This window comes from Falco punctatus, assembly GCF_963210335.1.
Source record: "Falco punctatus genome assembly, chromosome: 4".
In the NCBI taxonomy this organism is placed as follows: domain Eukaryota; kingdom Metazoa; phylum Chordata; class Aves; order Falconiformes; family Falconidae; genus Falco; species Falco punctatus.
The window spans coordinates 24,403,734-24,418,820 of record NC_137583.1 but is presented as its reverse complement, the minus strand read 5'-3'; the positions used below and the strand labels follow the sequence as shown (position 1 = coordinate 24,418,820).

Below are 15,087 nucleotides of genomic sequence, written 5' to 3'. Positions count from 1 at the left end.
TTCCCCTGCGCGGCGGGCGGGCGGGGTTTCACGTGCCGGAGACGCGCTGCTGTGGGCGTGAGCCCACCCCTCCGCCCACGCAGGTAGCGTGTTCCCACGCCGGTAAGGGTGGGTGGGTCAGAGGCAGTGCTGTTTCGGGGCCATTCCCCCCGCTGTGGATTCCAGCGGGTGGAATTCGGGAATCTCATCAGGATATTGGGAATATCATCACTTCTTCCTCTGTGGCTTTTTCTTCTCCACAGTTAAAAAAAAGCCCGTTGGAGGGCAGAGGAGATGCACAGTCCGCTCGGAACTCCGCTCTCGGCAAGCCGAGCTTCCCCGGGGGCGGAGCCCGCGCCTCGCCCCCGCCCCGTTCCCCGGGGAGCTGTCCCGCCGGGCGGGCGGCAGCAGGGTCCCAGGGCTGCGCCGCCACCGCCGCCCCCCCGCGCTCCCCTGAGGCGCGCAGCCCGCAGCGAGCGCGGCCGCTCGGATGGGGCGGGGCGGGCCCTGCAGCCCCCGGCGCGGCGTCCGTGCTGCGGGGGAGGTGGGGGGACCCCCCGGTGGAGCCCCCCCAATTACGTGCTTAGCCTATTTGACTGCTCCACGCGGCGCCGGCCAGCCCGACCGCCGCTTCCCCGCGTCCCTGCCCCGGGGCCGGCTCACGGGGGGGCGGGGGCGGCCCGCTCCGGCTCGCCGCGCTGTTCCGCAGCAGGGAAAAGCGATTCTTCCCCCGCCTTCCCCCACCGCGGCCCGCTCCGCTCGAAAACGCGGAGACAGCGTAGGGAAAGGCTGAGCGCCCGGAGCCGCCGCTCCCGAGGCCGGGGGGCCGCCGCCCTGCCCGGGACCGCCCGGTGCGCGGCCGGCCGGCGGCGCGGGGAACGTCGGTAACTTCATCCCGCTCACATGACGGGCCCGCACCGGGACCTGGGAGCACTGCCAGCGGGGCGGGGCGGGGGCGGGCGGAGGGAGGGAGGCGCGGCCGTGAGCGCGCCCCGCCGCCCCCCGCCGCGCACCCGCCGTGGCCGCCACTTCCCGCGGGCGTCGCTCGGCGGCGGGTGCGCTGCCTCCGCAGGAAGCGGCCCTGCGGCCCGGCCCCTCCCGCCGCTCGGCGGGCTCATGCACTCTGCGGCGCGGCGGCGCGGGCGGCGGGATGGCTCCGGCGGCGGCGGCGGGCGCTGAGCTGCGGCCCCCCGCGCTGCTGCTGCTGCCGTCGCTGCTCCTGCTGCTGCTGCCCGGCCGCGCCGCCGGCCTAGAGGTGCAGCGCAAGTTCCTCTCGCCCACCCCCACCAACAACTTCGCCCTGGACGGCCCCGGGTCCCGCGTCTACCTGGCGGCCGTCAACCGGCTCTTCCAGCTGTCGGGGGGTGAGCTGGCGCTGGAGGCGGAGGCGGCGGTGGGGCCGGTGCTAGACAGCCCGCTGTGCCACGCGCCGCAGCTGCCGCAGGCCTCCTGCGAGCACCCCAAGGTGCTCACCAACAACTACAACAAGATCCTGCAGCCCGACCCCGAGCAGGGCGTCCTCGTCGTCTGCGGCTCCATCTACCAGGGCCTCTGCCAGCTGCGCAGCATGGCCAACATCTCGGCCGTGGCCGTGCGCTTCCCGCCGGGCGGCAGCGACCCGGTCACCGTCTTCCCCAGCATGCTGAACGTGGCGGCCAACCACCCCAACGCCTCCACCGTGGGGCTGGTGCTGCGCCGCGGCGGCGGCGGCGCGCGGCTGCTGGTGGCCGCCACCTACACCGGCTTCGGCAGCCCCTTCTTCCCCCGCAACCGCAGCCTGGAGGACCACCGCTTCGAGAACACGCCCGAGATCGCCATCCGTGCCCTCAACGCCCGCGGCGACCTGGCCAAGCTCTTTACCTTCGACATCAATCCCTCCGACGACAACATCTTCAAGATCAAGCAGGGCGCCAAGGCGCGGCACAAGCTCAACTTCGTCCGCGCCTTCCTGCAGCGCGGGGCCGCGCCGCCCGCCCGCCGCCCCTACGCTTACCTGGCGCTCAACAGCGAGGCCAACGCGGGCGACAAGGAGAGCCCCTCGCACAGCCTGCTGGCCCGCATCTGCCTGGGCGAGGCGGCCGAGGCCACCCTCAACGGCAGCGGCGAGACCAAGAAGCTGACAGAGTCCTACATCCAGCTGGGGCTGCGCTGCGGCGGCGCCGCCGACGCCTTCACCCGCCTCGTCTCCGTCTTCCCGGCGCGGGCGGCCTGGCGCAGCCCCGCGGTCCCCGACCCGGCCCCGCCGCCCCCCGAGGAGCTGCTCTTCGGCGTCTTCGAGCGGGCCGGGGCCGGCGGCGGCGGCGGGGGGCGGCCGCAGTCCGCGCTCTGCGTCTTCCGCTTCGCCGAGATCGAGGAGACGATCCGGGCCGCCCGCAACTCCTGCTTCGTCAGCCCGGCCGCCGGCATGGTCACCGTGCTGGACAGCGTGGTGCAGGGCACCGGCCCGGCCTGCGAGAAGCGGAACATACAGGTACGGGCGGGCGGCGGGCACCTGCCGGCGCCCTGGCGGCGGGGAGCGGGGACGGGGCGTCCCGGCACAGGACGGGCGCGGGGAGCCGGTGGCCGGCGGGAGGCAGCCCCGTCCCGTCCCGCCGCTGCTGCCGCGTCGCCTCGCTCGGGCGTCCCGTGGCCGCAGGCGCTGCGGGCGGGCGGGCGGGCGCGCTGCTCTCTCCCCCGCGTCCCGCGCCGGTTGGGTCCCGGCTGCTTCCCCCCGCAGCCAAAGCCTGCGGCGGGGCTCGCACTGGGCAGTGTGTTTGTCGGGGGGGACGGGACGGGACCCCCCGTCTGTCGGGGGCCGCCGCTCTTCCCACGCCCCTCTCCCGGAGGCTCGCGGACGCGCAGCTCCTCGCTCCCCCGTGGGTGCCCCGCAAGGCGGGGGATGGGGGGGGAGGGCTCAGCGCCGTCCCGACCCTTCCCGTGTCCCGTCCTGCGGCCGGCCGGCCCTGCCAGGGGCCGCGCACAGGCTGCCTTGTCTCCTCGCCTTCAGGGGAGTTTGCCATGGTCGCGGTTTGCTACCAAGCGGCTGTAAATATTGACGCCAGATAAAGACGCCTGTTTTCCCTCTCACCGAAGATATGTGATGCTTGGGAAAGGCAGAAAGAAAGAAGGACTGCTTTAAGACTGCATTTTTCCCTTCCTCTGGGAAGGATGCGTAACTCAGCTCCATCAAAGATCGTAAAAACATCTGTGTGATTTCCAAGGTAAGATAGAGCGTTTGGGCTTGGGCTTCCCTGTGCAATGCCAGTGGCAAGGAGAGAAAGGTTTCCCATGGTAACCGGAGTGTTTAGTGTGGCATCTCCATGCTGTGTTAAAATATGTAGTCTTAATGCACTGGTTCATAGACCTACTTTAGCAAAGTTGGATAGTTTTTCCCTGGTGGCAAAGTACAGGCTGCTTGACAGCCGGGAAATGTGGTAGTTGTCCTGGCTTTTGAGTTAATTCCACAAAGACTGGGTGTCTTAAACACTGGGAGCACAGTCATGAAGCCTTGGCAAGGTCACAGCTCTCAGGGGAGTCACTGGGAGTCAGGAATCCTATTTACAGGATGAGAAGGCACCCACAGTGCTTGTTGGCTGTGGCTGAAGCTCAGCATAGCGGCGAATCAGCCCCTCAGCCCCTAGCAGGATTGAACTGTCTCTGCCAGGTGGGTCAGGAGGATGCATTGAGGCTGAGACTTGTGGAGGGTGCTCAGAGAGTTTGCCAGCCTAGCTGTCACTGGAAGGCAGAAAGACACCCGCTTCCCTTGAGCTTCCTCAGTGCTCCAGGACTCTTGGGAAGATAATGTTTTTTCTGACTTTTGCTCAGTAAAGAGAGTAATAATGGCCTAACACTCCTCTAATAATGCTGAAAATATCAAGGACAGTATCCAGTGAGGTATTTGGACAGCAAATTCCCTGGTGATTCCAAGGACACCCAGCGCAGGAATGAGATTTCACTCTGTCTTTGGGTCTGGCCCCTGATGCTGTCTGCTGTAAAGTGCGCTCCTGGTAGCGGCCCTTCTTTCCAAGCATTCGGTGAGGCAGGCGGCTAGGAGCACGTTGTCAGTTGATGCCACAAAGGCAGCCTGTGAAGGATGGCAGTGTTCTTGAAGGGGTTAGGCATTGAGGGTGTGAGGTTGGGAGGAGGAAGATCGAAATCGCTGAGCCTCGCTGATTCCATAGAAGTTAGCAGAAACCCTCCATGTTTACCATTGTGGCGAGATCAGGCTGCGAAAACATTTGTTTACGTGGAGACAGCGGTATGGCTGGCAGTTATATAGTGTGGATAGGGAAAATTGGGTTTTAGTCCCTACTGACAGTGCTGTGTCGCTGACCTTGAACCAGTCATTTAACCTAAGTGCCTCAGTTTCCTGATTTGCCGCATGATCCTGTAGTTATTACTATTATTCAGAAACCTAACTCACACGTAGCGTGAGATTGCATTTGTAAAGCTGCTTTGAGATCCTTTGATGTTAAGTACAGCAGGATATAAATGAAGCATACCATTAATATTCGTTCATGCCTAATATTTCTACGCTTTCCATTTACTTGAATCGTATTCCTCTAAAACCGCTGACCAAGCCTGCTGGGAAGCCTTCCTACCAGTCAGAAGGAGAGCCTTTCATGATTTTTTGCCTTTTACTTAATCATTAGAATTGCCAACAAGTTAACAAGCTGTTTTCAAGTCCCAGAGTGGCAGTGTCAAGAGAAGAGTTGTAATACTGTGTTTCTTTGTGCTGCAAAAACCGAACATCAATTTCCACCTTCAAGACAATGAAATACTCTAATAATTTTGTCCCAGCCCTGGGAACGCAGCAGGAAAATGTATTAAAGCAGCAGCTGGTTTGGCAAAGCAGATCAGCATCTAGCTGCTTTCCCATTATGAGCTCCACGTCTCCACCTTAGTTAGTCTCCACGTTAGTGGGTTTCCAGGTTTTCTTTTGCCTGATAGGTGCTTCGGTATTATCAAAAGCGTGGTTCATTAGTTCTTCATGTGGACTAGGTGGTTGGGTTTTAAGCTCCTTCTGGAAGAAAAAATGAAAACCTAATGATGGCCTGATTCATTCTGAGCGCGCGTTCGGCTGAAGTAGAGGCTTGTTACAAATATGGAGCACGGGCTGTTAGGTGTAATGCGGTGTGAAAGGAAAATCATTGCACCCTTGTGTGCTCTTCTGTCTAATTGAATGCTCCTCTTCAGCACTCGGCTGTGACTCAGCTGGGGAGCTGCAACACTCTGCTGCCAGTGATGGGGTTTTGGAGCGGGCCCTCTGCACATCGGCCATCCCTTGGCTGTCCCCACGGCACTGCTGCAGCAGCGCTCACCAATGAGGGGCCAGGCTCGTTACCCCTCAGCATCGTGAGGAGAGGTCTGATGGGAGGCTGGCACTGCACAGAGGGGCTTCATTCCAGTGCAGGGGAGCACTCTCCAGCAATTGTGGCTGGCATGGTGGGAGCTCCTTGTTCAGCTCTCACTGACTGCCTGGGACTGGCCACGTGGGGGGCTGCGGAGAGGGGATGGGTGGACCTGGGGACTGCATGTCTCTGCTGGCTGGCAGGGGAGCCCCGCTGGCCCCTTAGCCTGCATCTCCCAGGCTGGGCATGGGGAGTCACCAGCTTGGCCCGGGAGCGGGCCTGCTGCTTTGATGGAGGAGCTAACTTGCAATTAAGCACATGCTTAACGACTTTGTGAGACGTGGAGAAAATGTGCAGACGAGGATAGTGTGGGTCAAGGGTGGAGGCTGGTTGGTTGTTCTTGGTGAGTCCTCCTGTAAAGTCATTTACCAAGGAGGTGAATTTGCAGCGGCAGCTTAGGGGAAGGAGGATGTATTAGGGAAGGATTTAGTTTGATTGGGTTCTTGTACTCAGAGTGAGTGGGTGAGCTCTAGGATTGCTTTCCCTCAACAGAAATAGCTTTTTATAATGAATTTTGTGTCAAATACTGGGCTATCTTTGTAATGCATGCAGTTAAAATGAAATACTCGCACAGAGTCACTGCTGCATTTTGCCCACTTGAAGCCTGGGTGGAATTTGGACCCGAGACCCCAGGAGAGAAGAGGAGTATGAGCTGTCTGTAGCAGACTGTCTTTAACATCATTTGCAGCTTGATGCACTGACAGAGCTTATCAAATCCTGAGGCCACTGAGTAGGTTTACTTCATGTTTGCACTGTTCTGCCTGAGCAGGATTGCTGCCCAGTAGGCTTGAAGGTCACACTGGCTGCGTGGCTGGAGCATGGCGCAGATGTGGCATGCCAGAGCCCTTGCGAAAGCAGAGCTAGTTAGACCCTGACCCTGGCTTCCCACTGGCCCGAGAGGAGCTGTGTGGGGTGTCCCAGCACCTCCCGCCTCAACACCACTGAAAATAGAAGTACGTCCATTCCTGTGGCACGGGTGGCCATATGCTGTCTCATCGCTACGTCTCAGCAGAGTGAAGCCTCCATGGCATCCCCTCGCCACTGCCCTGTCTCTTGGTCTGGTGTTTGAGGCAGGGAGACACGGTCGGGTACCTTCGTGCTGCTCCAGCTGGCAGCTGTCTTTTTGGCCAGGGAAATGAGGACGGCTGCCAGGCAGTCCGAGCCCTGCTCTCCTGGACGTGGCCACAGCAGAAGGGCAAGCGAGTGGGTTTCCAGGCATCTCTGCAAACCTTCCCGCTCTGGGTGTCCAAGTGGCGGCTGACTTGGGGGTCTGAGTTTAACACAAAGTAAAATGCACCGCGTGACAGACAAGCACACTTGAGGAAAAGCTGAGCTGGTAACCCCATCCCACGCTCCCAGCTGTGCTGGACTCCTTGTCTTCTGTGGTTTCTGCGCCGAGCCCCATGCTCTCCTTCTAAAAACTCCCAGAGAGGTAATGGGGGAAAGCAGGCTTGTATTCGTTAGGCTTAGATTTGCTAGCCAGGGATCTGTGTCTCTCCTGGGAAATGTTTCGGGGTCTGCAACTCAAAAAAGGCTGAAAATCCGGTTTGTTTTCTGTGCTGGAAAACATAGGCACGACGGCATGGGATAATGATGCGTTTCAGCATTAATTCTCAAGTTTCTGGCTCTTGTGGCTTTGTGTCAGATCCTGCATGCTCATTGAGCATAGTGTTTTGTGGTGTAATGATGAGACACCCACCAGTGAGCTTTACTATAGCGGGTTGTTAAATAAAATGAACTCCTTGGCTAGACTGTATAAACAGTCTCAGTATATATGTATGCCTGGGCATGGAAATGTGGTTTGAAACCAGTTAGAAAATGTTCCCAAAGAAAAAAACCCCTCATATACACGTGGGAATATGACAAAGCATCTACTTACTGTCCAAATAGACTGTGGCATCTCCATGGGATTGGGTTTTATAGGAGCTGAGTTACTTTGAAGTGCTGGTTTATACTAATTTAGAAATTCCAAACATGAAAATAAATGTGCTCTAACCTTACATCTACTCAAATAAATCCGGAGGATTACCCACAGAAAGGAAACTGGGAATTTACACTTAATTTCTACATTAAAAACGAGGCAGGAGTTCTTGTATCAGGCTTAATTTCTGCTTTTCACGGAACGCGTTGTGTTTGGAGTTGCTAGCACGCACCTGAAAATGCAAATACCCTGTTACTGCCAAGCTGCACTGTGCTGTTATATCACTGTAATTTGTTTTGCTTCTGGATGTCGTTTTACAAGTAGTGGGAAGTTGGTGTCCCTCCAACACGCTGTCCGAGGGCTGGGTGGTGAGGGGCAGGTCTGCCCACGGAAGGGCTGGCAGGACCTGAGATGCCCGAGATGAGAGGTTCAAGCCACAGCCTGAGCTTTGCCGGGCTTTGCAAGACTTCAGACCCAGACCTGAGTACTGTGTACCGGCTCTGTCTCTCACCTGGTATTAGCCAGCTGTGGGCAACTGCTGGGTATGTTTCCTTAGGAATTTCTGTGGAAGTATGACCTTCTGCTTGCAGTCCAAGCACTCACAGGCAGAGCCGGAGCCGTGTGAATCTTTTCCTTCTTGGGAAGGCAGGCTCAGCTTTGTGGGCTGCCTGTGCCCGGGGGCTTTCCTGCTGCCGGGGCCTGGCGCAGCCCTGGCACAGGGGAGTCTCCCAGGGAGTGGGTCTGTGCCCCCAAGACAAAGGTGGGTGGTGGGAACGCACCACCCGGGAGCCCTGGGGCTCACCCCTGCTTTGCATGTGAAGCTCAAACAGATCCCAAATTGCAAAGGGAAGTTCGGTTGGGGTGGCAGAATTTTCTGTGCCTGGAAGCCAGGAGCTGCGCTGCTTTAGGTGAGAGAACAGAAAGCAGCTCCTGGCTGTGGCAGATGGAGCCTTGGGACCATGGTGCTGGCTGATGCCAGGTCCCTTGGCAGAGGGGGATCAGAGCTGTTCCGCGGGTTTCTGGAGAGTTGGAACCACAGCCAGCTGCGCAGACCTTGTCCTTCTTGGGAGCTTGGCGCTCAGACTAACTGATCCATTGAGCTCATTACATTTCCTGTAACTAAATAGTGGTTTAGGTGAGGAACAGGGAAGGGATCATTTTGGCCAAGTCCAGTGTTGCGTGTGGAAGGTACATCACAGCTGGGGAGGACACTGGAGCACTCCGGAGAGGTGCTCACATGACCGTATGGAGGTGGTGATCATACCTCGACAGCAGTCTCTTCATTCACGGGTTCTCAACCCTGTCTGTGTAGCCCCAGGTGTTCTCCAGGGCAAGTGTTTGGTTCCCACGTGTGATCATGAGCCTGCTCGCTAGGAGCTCTGACTGGTCCTAGCTTGGCTCTGTGTCCTCGGTGGGTGGAGATGAAGGAATTTGCCATCTCTTTTCTGATTTTTCAAAGTCTACTTTATAGTGATTGAGAGAGAAGATTGGTGGGGCTGCGGGCACCTGGAGGCGTGAATAAGGCACCTAGAGATGTGGATGGGTGCCTGGGAATGCTGTAAAAACACGTTGCTACGCCTTGTAAATCCCAACAGGTGCCTATTCAAAGTCACAGGCAACGGCACTGCTGTGATATTCTGGCCTGATGACCTCTTCCAGCAAGTTGTTGGAAACATAATAGGTCTGAGCCCCTGGCTGTGGTAATTGAATGCAAACACCTAGGCAAGCTAGAACGAGCAGCCGTTGGAAACAATCAATTATAACCACCTGAGTGCCACCATGCACTACCTACAGCAGCGTGGCTGTGCCTCCCGGCTCAGGCTCATGCGTGGCACGCGCGAGGGGTTGCAGGTCATGGCTGGCAGCTCCTCAGTGACAGGGATGGCACGCGCAGGCACCTGACTGCTTGTTTGCACCAAGGAGGTGATGGACAGGGGTCAGCGTTCTTGACCGGGAGGAAGAAACTGCTCCGTGCCCCGGGGCATGCAGCTGATGCCCGGAGGTGTGACTGCCCATGCTGTGCACCTTGTGCAGGGAGTGACAGGGCTGTGCCTGTGGTGTGGCTGCAGCCCCGTGCGCTCCCAGATCCGTTTGTCGTTGCGCAGCCTCGGCACAGTGCACCAGTCCGTGCTGGGGGAGCGTTACTGCCCGCTTTTCACAGGGGGAAGTAGGTGGTCAGAGCCACCTGGCTGATGCCTTGTCATTGATGATGGGTGGCTGCGTCAGGGTTTGAATTGAGGTCCCGAGTGCTGGGGTGCTGCAGTGCCACCGTCCCCCCAGCACACATAGCCGACATGGGCATGGCGCAGCAGGCGGGGTGAGCCAACCCCTGCAGCTGCAGGAGGGATCCACTTTGCTTTTCTATTTCTTTATTGTTTTGTTTTCTTGTTGGGTTGGTAAAGAAGTGACTGCAAGTCCATATTTTCTTTTCAAGTTGGCTCTAACACGTTGCAGCAAGTGGAGGAGGTGGCAGGCTGTCGATGGCAATCTCCCACTTCGGGAGACTGGTAGAATTTATTGACATTTTTGAGCAGAGGGAGCAGTACTAATTTCTAACATCTGGATAGCAGCTCTGCTGGCAGCTGCCACTCCGGCAGAGTGGGGCTGGCGGGGGCGTGGGACAGCTCACTCCCGAGAAGGCCCCGATCAAACAGAGCCTGGATGAGCCCCTGTTAGTTGTGGTGCACTGATGAGCCCAGCTGGTATCAAAGCCTGTGAGATTATTTGGCCTCGTTACCCACTGAGTGTCAGTGGGGCTTGTCCAGTGTGGGGAGCGTACACTGGCTCCTCACACAGATCTGTGCTGAGATTGGGACCAGGATGTCCCCAGGGGCAGGGGGCACAGGGGCCACAGGGGCCGTGGCATCCTGCAGCAACAGTGGTGCAGCAGTGATGGCCTGTGGTGTGAGCAGAGCTGATCTGCTGTTGCCAGCCCCTGTGCCTCCCTCCAGTTCAGGATGCATTGATGTTTGAAGGGAGTGAGTTACAGGTAAGCACAGCCTTTGCAGGTGAGGGGTGGGTGGGACAAGGCGTGTGTTGGCTTGGGGTGTTTCTTCAGTGGGCAGTGGGACAGGAGTTAACTTGGATCTCCAGGCTTTTTCCATACTGGGACTGCCATTCTGCTGTGCCCTCCTCTGAAGGTGGCCTGGCCAGGGTGGCAGTCCCTGGGTTTTCTGCCTTGCTCCCAAGGGTGCCGCTGCATGGGTGAGCGGGGCCACAAGAGCTGCGGGACCCAGAGCGAGCTCAGGGCTCCTGGTGAGGCTGGTTGAGTCCAGGGCGCAAAGCACAGTTTGAGTCTCAGGTCTCGGTGAAGCTGCAGACTTGTGTTTGGATCTGCAGCCACCAAACCTGTGCCGGCTGCTGTGCCACTGACAGCGGGAGGCAGCAGCAGCCTGGCCAGGCAGGACCAGCTGTGGGAGCAAGGCTGCCCATTTTTTGAATCTGAACCATTGGAGGGTCATTGCTCTGACAAGATGTCTGTGGCTTATGCATCGCATAGTGGTGCTGGAATACAAATATTTTCATTCTAACCCAGAAGCAAAGATGCCTGAAAGTCTGGATTTTGCAGATATGTACCTCTATCATTTGAAGGAAATTTGGAACTTGTTCTCCTGTTTTTGTCTCATCTCTGTTTAAAGTATTTTGCTGCTTCGTACTGCTCCCTTCTGGAGCAAAGCCCTTCAGCTATTAGATTTGTATCCCACCGTCTGCTGACTGCTGCCAACATTCAGTGAGTTCTGAGTTGCTAGTGGCCAAAAGCCATCGCTGGTGGATTGCCTAATTAAAAGGGGCCATTGAAAACCTGGCATGTTCTGGAAAACAGTTGTGTGTAGAGTGAACTTTTTAGGAATAGTTGGGAAATGTTTGCAGTACAATGATAGCAGTTGATGAAGAAGAGGAGATGTGAAAGATGAGGGGTTTTAAATGTAAAATAAAATAGCATTTTCCAAGTTAGATGCGTGAGTCCCTGCCATCCTTCAGTACATTTCGTGGATCCAGACATGAACTGCAAGCGGTACCAAGGCACCAGGACTGGTGTGCTGCTGCATGCTGTTCTTCGGAGAGTGGTGGACCCAAATCTGGGAGCTGGCTCTTGCAAGGAGTGGGCTCTGGTTGGGCTTTCAGCAATCAGTGTGGCAGGTCATTATGTGGGAAGGAAATTGTGGCTGAATCTCTGCTTGAGGGGACAGATATCCATGTCTGGAGAGCAACTGATGCAGATGATTTCTTCCCCGCACTTTTTCATTTGGTTTGAATCGCGCGCATCCCTGGGGTGAGCCACACAGCAGAAGGCTGGGATGGGTGTTCCCATGCATTCCTCCTGGGATTCCCCCTGCCAGGAGAGCGCTGGCCTCTCAGCACACTGGGGCTCCCTGACTGGAAATGCTCCTTGGCCACTGTCAAATAAGCTGCTGAAGAAAGGTTTAAAGTTTCAGGGAAGAGCTGGGGTTGCAGTGTTATATTCCTGGGATCTGCTAACTGTAGTGTCATTTTTTGCTGAGATTTGCTGTCATGGCAAGCTACAAAGCTCAGTGGATCTTTCCAAACAGCTTTGGAAGCACCTGTAAATCTTGAAGACAAGATAAAAAATGGTAGAGAAAAGGAAAGCCTTCCATACATCAACCAAGGAAGAGAGGTGCTCAGTTGCTGAATCCAGTAGGACCACTGATTTTTAACAAACTTTGAAATTATTCTGCTGATTCTAATTTCCTAGCTGGGAGGGACAGGTGGGCAGAGATGCAATACTGGAAAGTCAACAGGCACAATGCTTTCAGTGAGGTGTCTGGAGAATGTCTTCGGCTTCGTACAAGCGCCGCCTGTGAGAGGAGGCTGTGTCTCTGTGAGTCCAGGGGCTGGCCGCAGGTTAGAGGGCCTTAATTCTTCGCACTTCCCATAACCATCCTTTTAACCTGTTTACCTGAATTTTCTCAGTCCCGAAAATGAGGGTGGAGGTCTCTGTCTCGTGTGTTAAGGGTGTAGGAAGGGTACAGCTGTGAGCTGGGGAAGCAGTGCATCTGCCGTAGACCATATCTTTATGCCTTGGTTACTTCTGCATTTGGAGTGCTTGGTTAATGAGCAAAAAGGCTTTTTTCAACCTTGCCATGCCAAGCTACCGCAGCTGGCTGGGTGCTGGAGCAAGCAGTGTTGTTTTGTTTCTGGATGCCGGTGCCAAGGCTGCTGAGCAGGCGAAGCGCACAGTGGTACTCGTGGAGGATGCCTCTGCGGCACGGCGGTGTGGGGCAGCGCTACCGTTCAGGGGCAGGTTTTACTGAGGATGCATAAAAGTAGAGTTCTGCTCGTTATATCTGAGCTTAAATGATTTTGGCAGAGGTAATGAGGAAGATACAGGAAAACATTTCCTATAAACTGTTGCTAAATGCAGATTTGAACTGACACATGCAAAAGACCAGTTGTGTTAGGTAAGAAGTTGTTACTTTAATGGATGATTTTTTTCAGCCCTGAGTCACACAGATATGCCTTCAGAGCATGTAAAGTGCTAAGTGTTAGTAGTAGCAATAGTAAAAAAATAACCCCCAAAGACTGAGGAACCAAACTCACAGTTCACCCAGGACTCTCCTCCCTGTGAGAAGGAGTTTGAATAGTTTGAGATTGGTTGCTGAAGCCAAAGCTCAACATAAATGAGAAACACAGCTTGAGTGGTGGAAAGGGGGGCTCTCCCAAGGGAAGAGCAGCTAAGAAAATACAGCCTGAATAAATCAGCTGTCTTACTGCAAACAGTTTTGAGGGTGACATGTTAGTTTGGCTTTGAGAGCGGTGTGGGTGTCCTTGGGACGAGGCACGCTTGTCTGATCTGCTCTGCTCCTTGTCCCTGGGGAGCGGGGCAGAGGACCCGTGTTTCCAACAGGGGGGAATTTAAAGGACATACAAACTCTTGCTGCTTAAATGCATGTTATTTTGGCTATGACAACCCCTTTGGAGCCTGTTGTTCGTTAATCCCTCTGCTTGCCCATTCCTGAGGGATTTGATTGTATAATCTGAAGTATTGTATTTAATGCAGGATGAAAGCTAACATAATAAGCTTGACCGGTCTTCCTGGTGGCATGAAGGATGTGTAATTTCAGTTAAAAGAGTGCTACTTTTTTATGAGCTCCCCGTGCAGTTGCATGTGCTGCTTCAGCTCCCTGCAGCATGAAGTACCGGTGTGTGCCAGACCCCCGGCTCGCGTGGAGCAAGGAAGGAGACCCGTGCTTGGACTGCCTGGGCTGGCGGGAGGTGTCCCGGGGGCTGGGTGTGCAGAGCAGGTCCTGCCAGGCTCCTGTCCACAGTGCCCTCAGTGTTCTTTACCAGTTGTTCAGCCTCAGGGTCAGCACGATGGGGCTGGGGCTGCTGGGGTAGTGGATGGCCACAAGTCTAGCCAGTTCCTGCTGGAGGATGCGGCAGAGGAGACCAAGGGGGTGATCACACTGTCTAGCTGCATGCGTCCGGCTTCAGTGCCACCACTGGAGCTGAGACTGGAGCCTCTGGGGACTCCTCAGGGCTCTTACATCCTCCCTACCACCCCAAGGAGGGCTCACATTGTAGACACCCCCTGTCCTTTCCTCCTGCACCTGCAGTGACGCAGCAGAGGCTGGATGGCCGCAGGAAGTCTGTGCTTGTCCCAGCGGTTGTCAGGCTTTGGCCTCACTGTAAGCAGGCTGACTGGCTTTGCCTACAGCCCAGCTCTTCCCTGGTCCTGTCCCAGCCTTTGGGCTCACCTGCATCTTCCCTCCGAGGCGGGTTCTTGCAGGCAGCAGCCGAGCAGGTGTGTGTGAGGGTTGCCACTGCTGCAACAGCAGCCAGAGCTTGTCATTTGCCCTCTGAGATGAGAGACAGTGCTGGGAGCATCTTGCGGCATTTCCAACCCCCTCACCTCTGGTGGTTTGAGGTCTGCGGTCACGGCAGGAGCAAATGTGGCTGCTGCCACTTAGATGCAATGGTTGGGCCAGACCCAGGCTTGGCCTTGAGCTGGCTGCAGGCCTGTCTCTTTGCAGACTCACCTAAAACAGTTTCTCCTTTGCTTTCAGGGGGCTGGTGGGCTCAGCCTGTCGGGTCAGCTCTGGTCCCAAGTCTGGCTTCAGGCACACGGTCTGCCAAGCCTGTCACCTTCCAATGGGCAAGCACCTCGACCATTACCAAAAACTCAGAGATCAGTGAAGGGCAGGGCAAGTGACATGGGCACCCAGGGCTGCCAGGCATCTTGTGCCTCTGATTGTGCAGGTTCCCAAGTAATTCTTGCACAGCACAGGTCTAAGGAGATGCAGAGTCCAAGAGAACCGCTTGCCTGCAGAGTGCTTGCTGCGCCCTGCTTTCCCCAACGGGGGCCGGTCCTGTGCTTGCTGAGCATCCTTCCCAGCTTGCTCTGCTGCCTTCACACAAGGGACACAAGCCTGAATTCTTCAGTCGTTTTAATCAGGTGCATGTCCCATGTGAAACTGCCGAGAGTGAATGTTAGGAGCTGGCAGGAAAGAAAAGGGTTGAAGTTGAGAGTAGAGAGAGGGAAGAATGAGTTTTATAAGACGGGGGGGAAAAAAGCTTTCCTCTAAAATAAAAATTAAGATAAGAAGCTGAAAAACTGCCAGGCATCAGGAGCTCAGCAGAAGCCAAAGGAATGCTTTCCGGCATGGGGTGGCATTTGTCTGCGGTGGAGGGAGGAGCGGGTGCGCTGACACGGTCATTTTTCTCTCCAGGCGGCCGATGCAGCTCTGCTGCTGGTGCCGCTGGCTGTGGTGTGGCGGACGCGCGTTTGGCTGGGGAGTGGTGCTTCCTGGAGCTTTTGACAGAGGGAAGCTGGTGGTA

General features: G+C 56.4%; 1 protein-coding gene across 1 annotated transcript in view; it reads left to right on the top strand.

Moving 5' to 3' along the window:
* The first annotated feature begins 990 nt into the window (after positions 1-990).
* The window catches only part of PLXND1 (plexin D1), an 83,751-nt gene continuing 69,654 nt past the window's right edge, over positions 991-15,087 (top strand). The window contains exon 1 of the mRNA XM_080387541.1: positions 991-2,449. Within this exon, the coding sequence (XP_080243667.1) occupies positions 1,130-2,449 (1,320 nt within the window). The 5' untranslated portion in view covers positions 991-1,129. The remainder of the gene's footprint in view (positions 2,450-15,087) is intronic.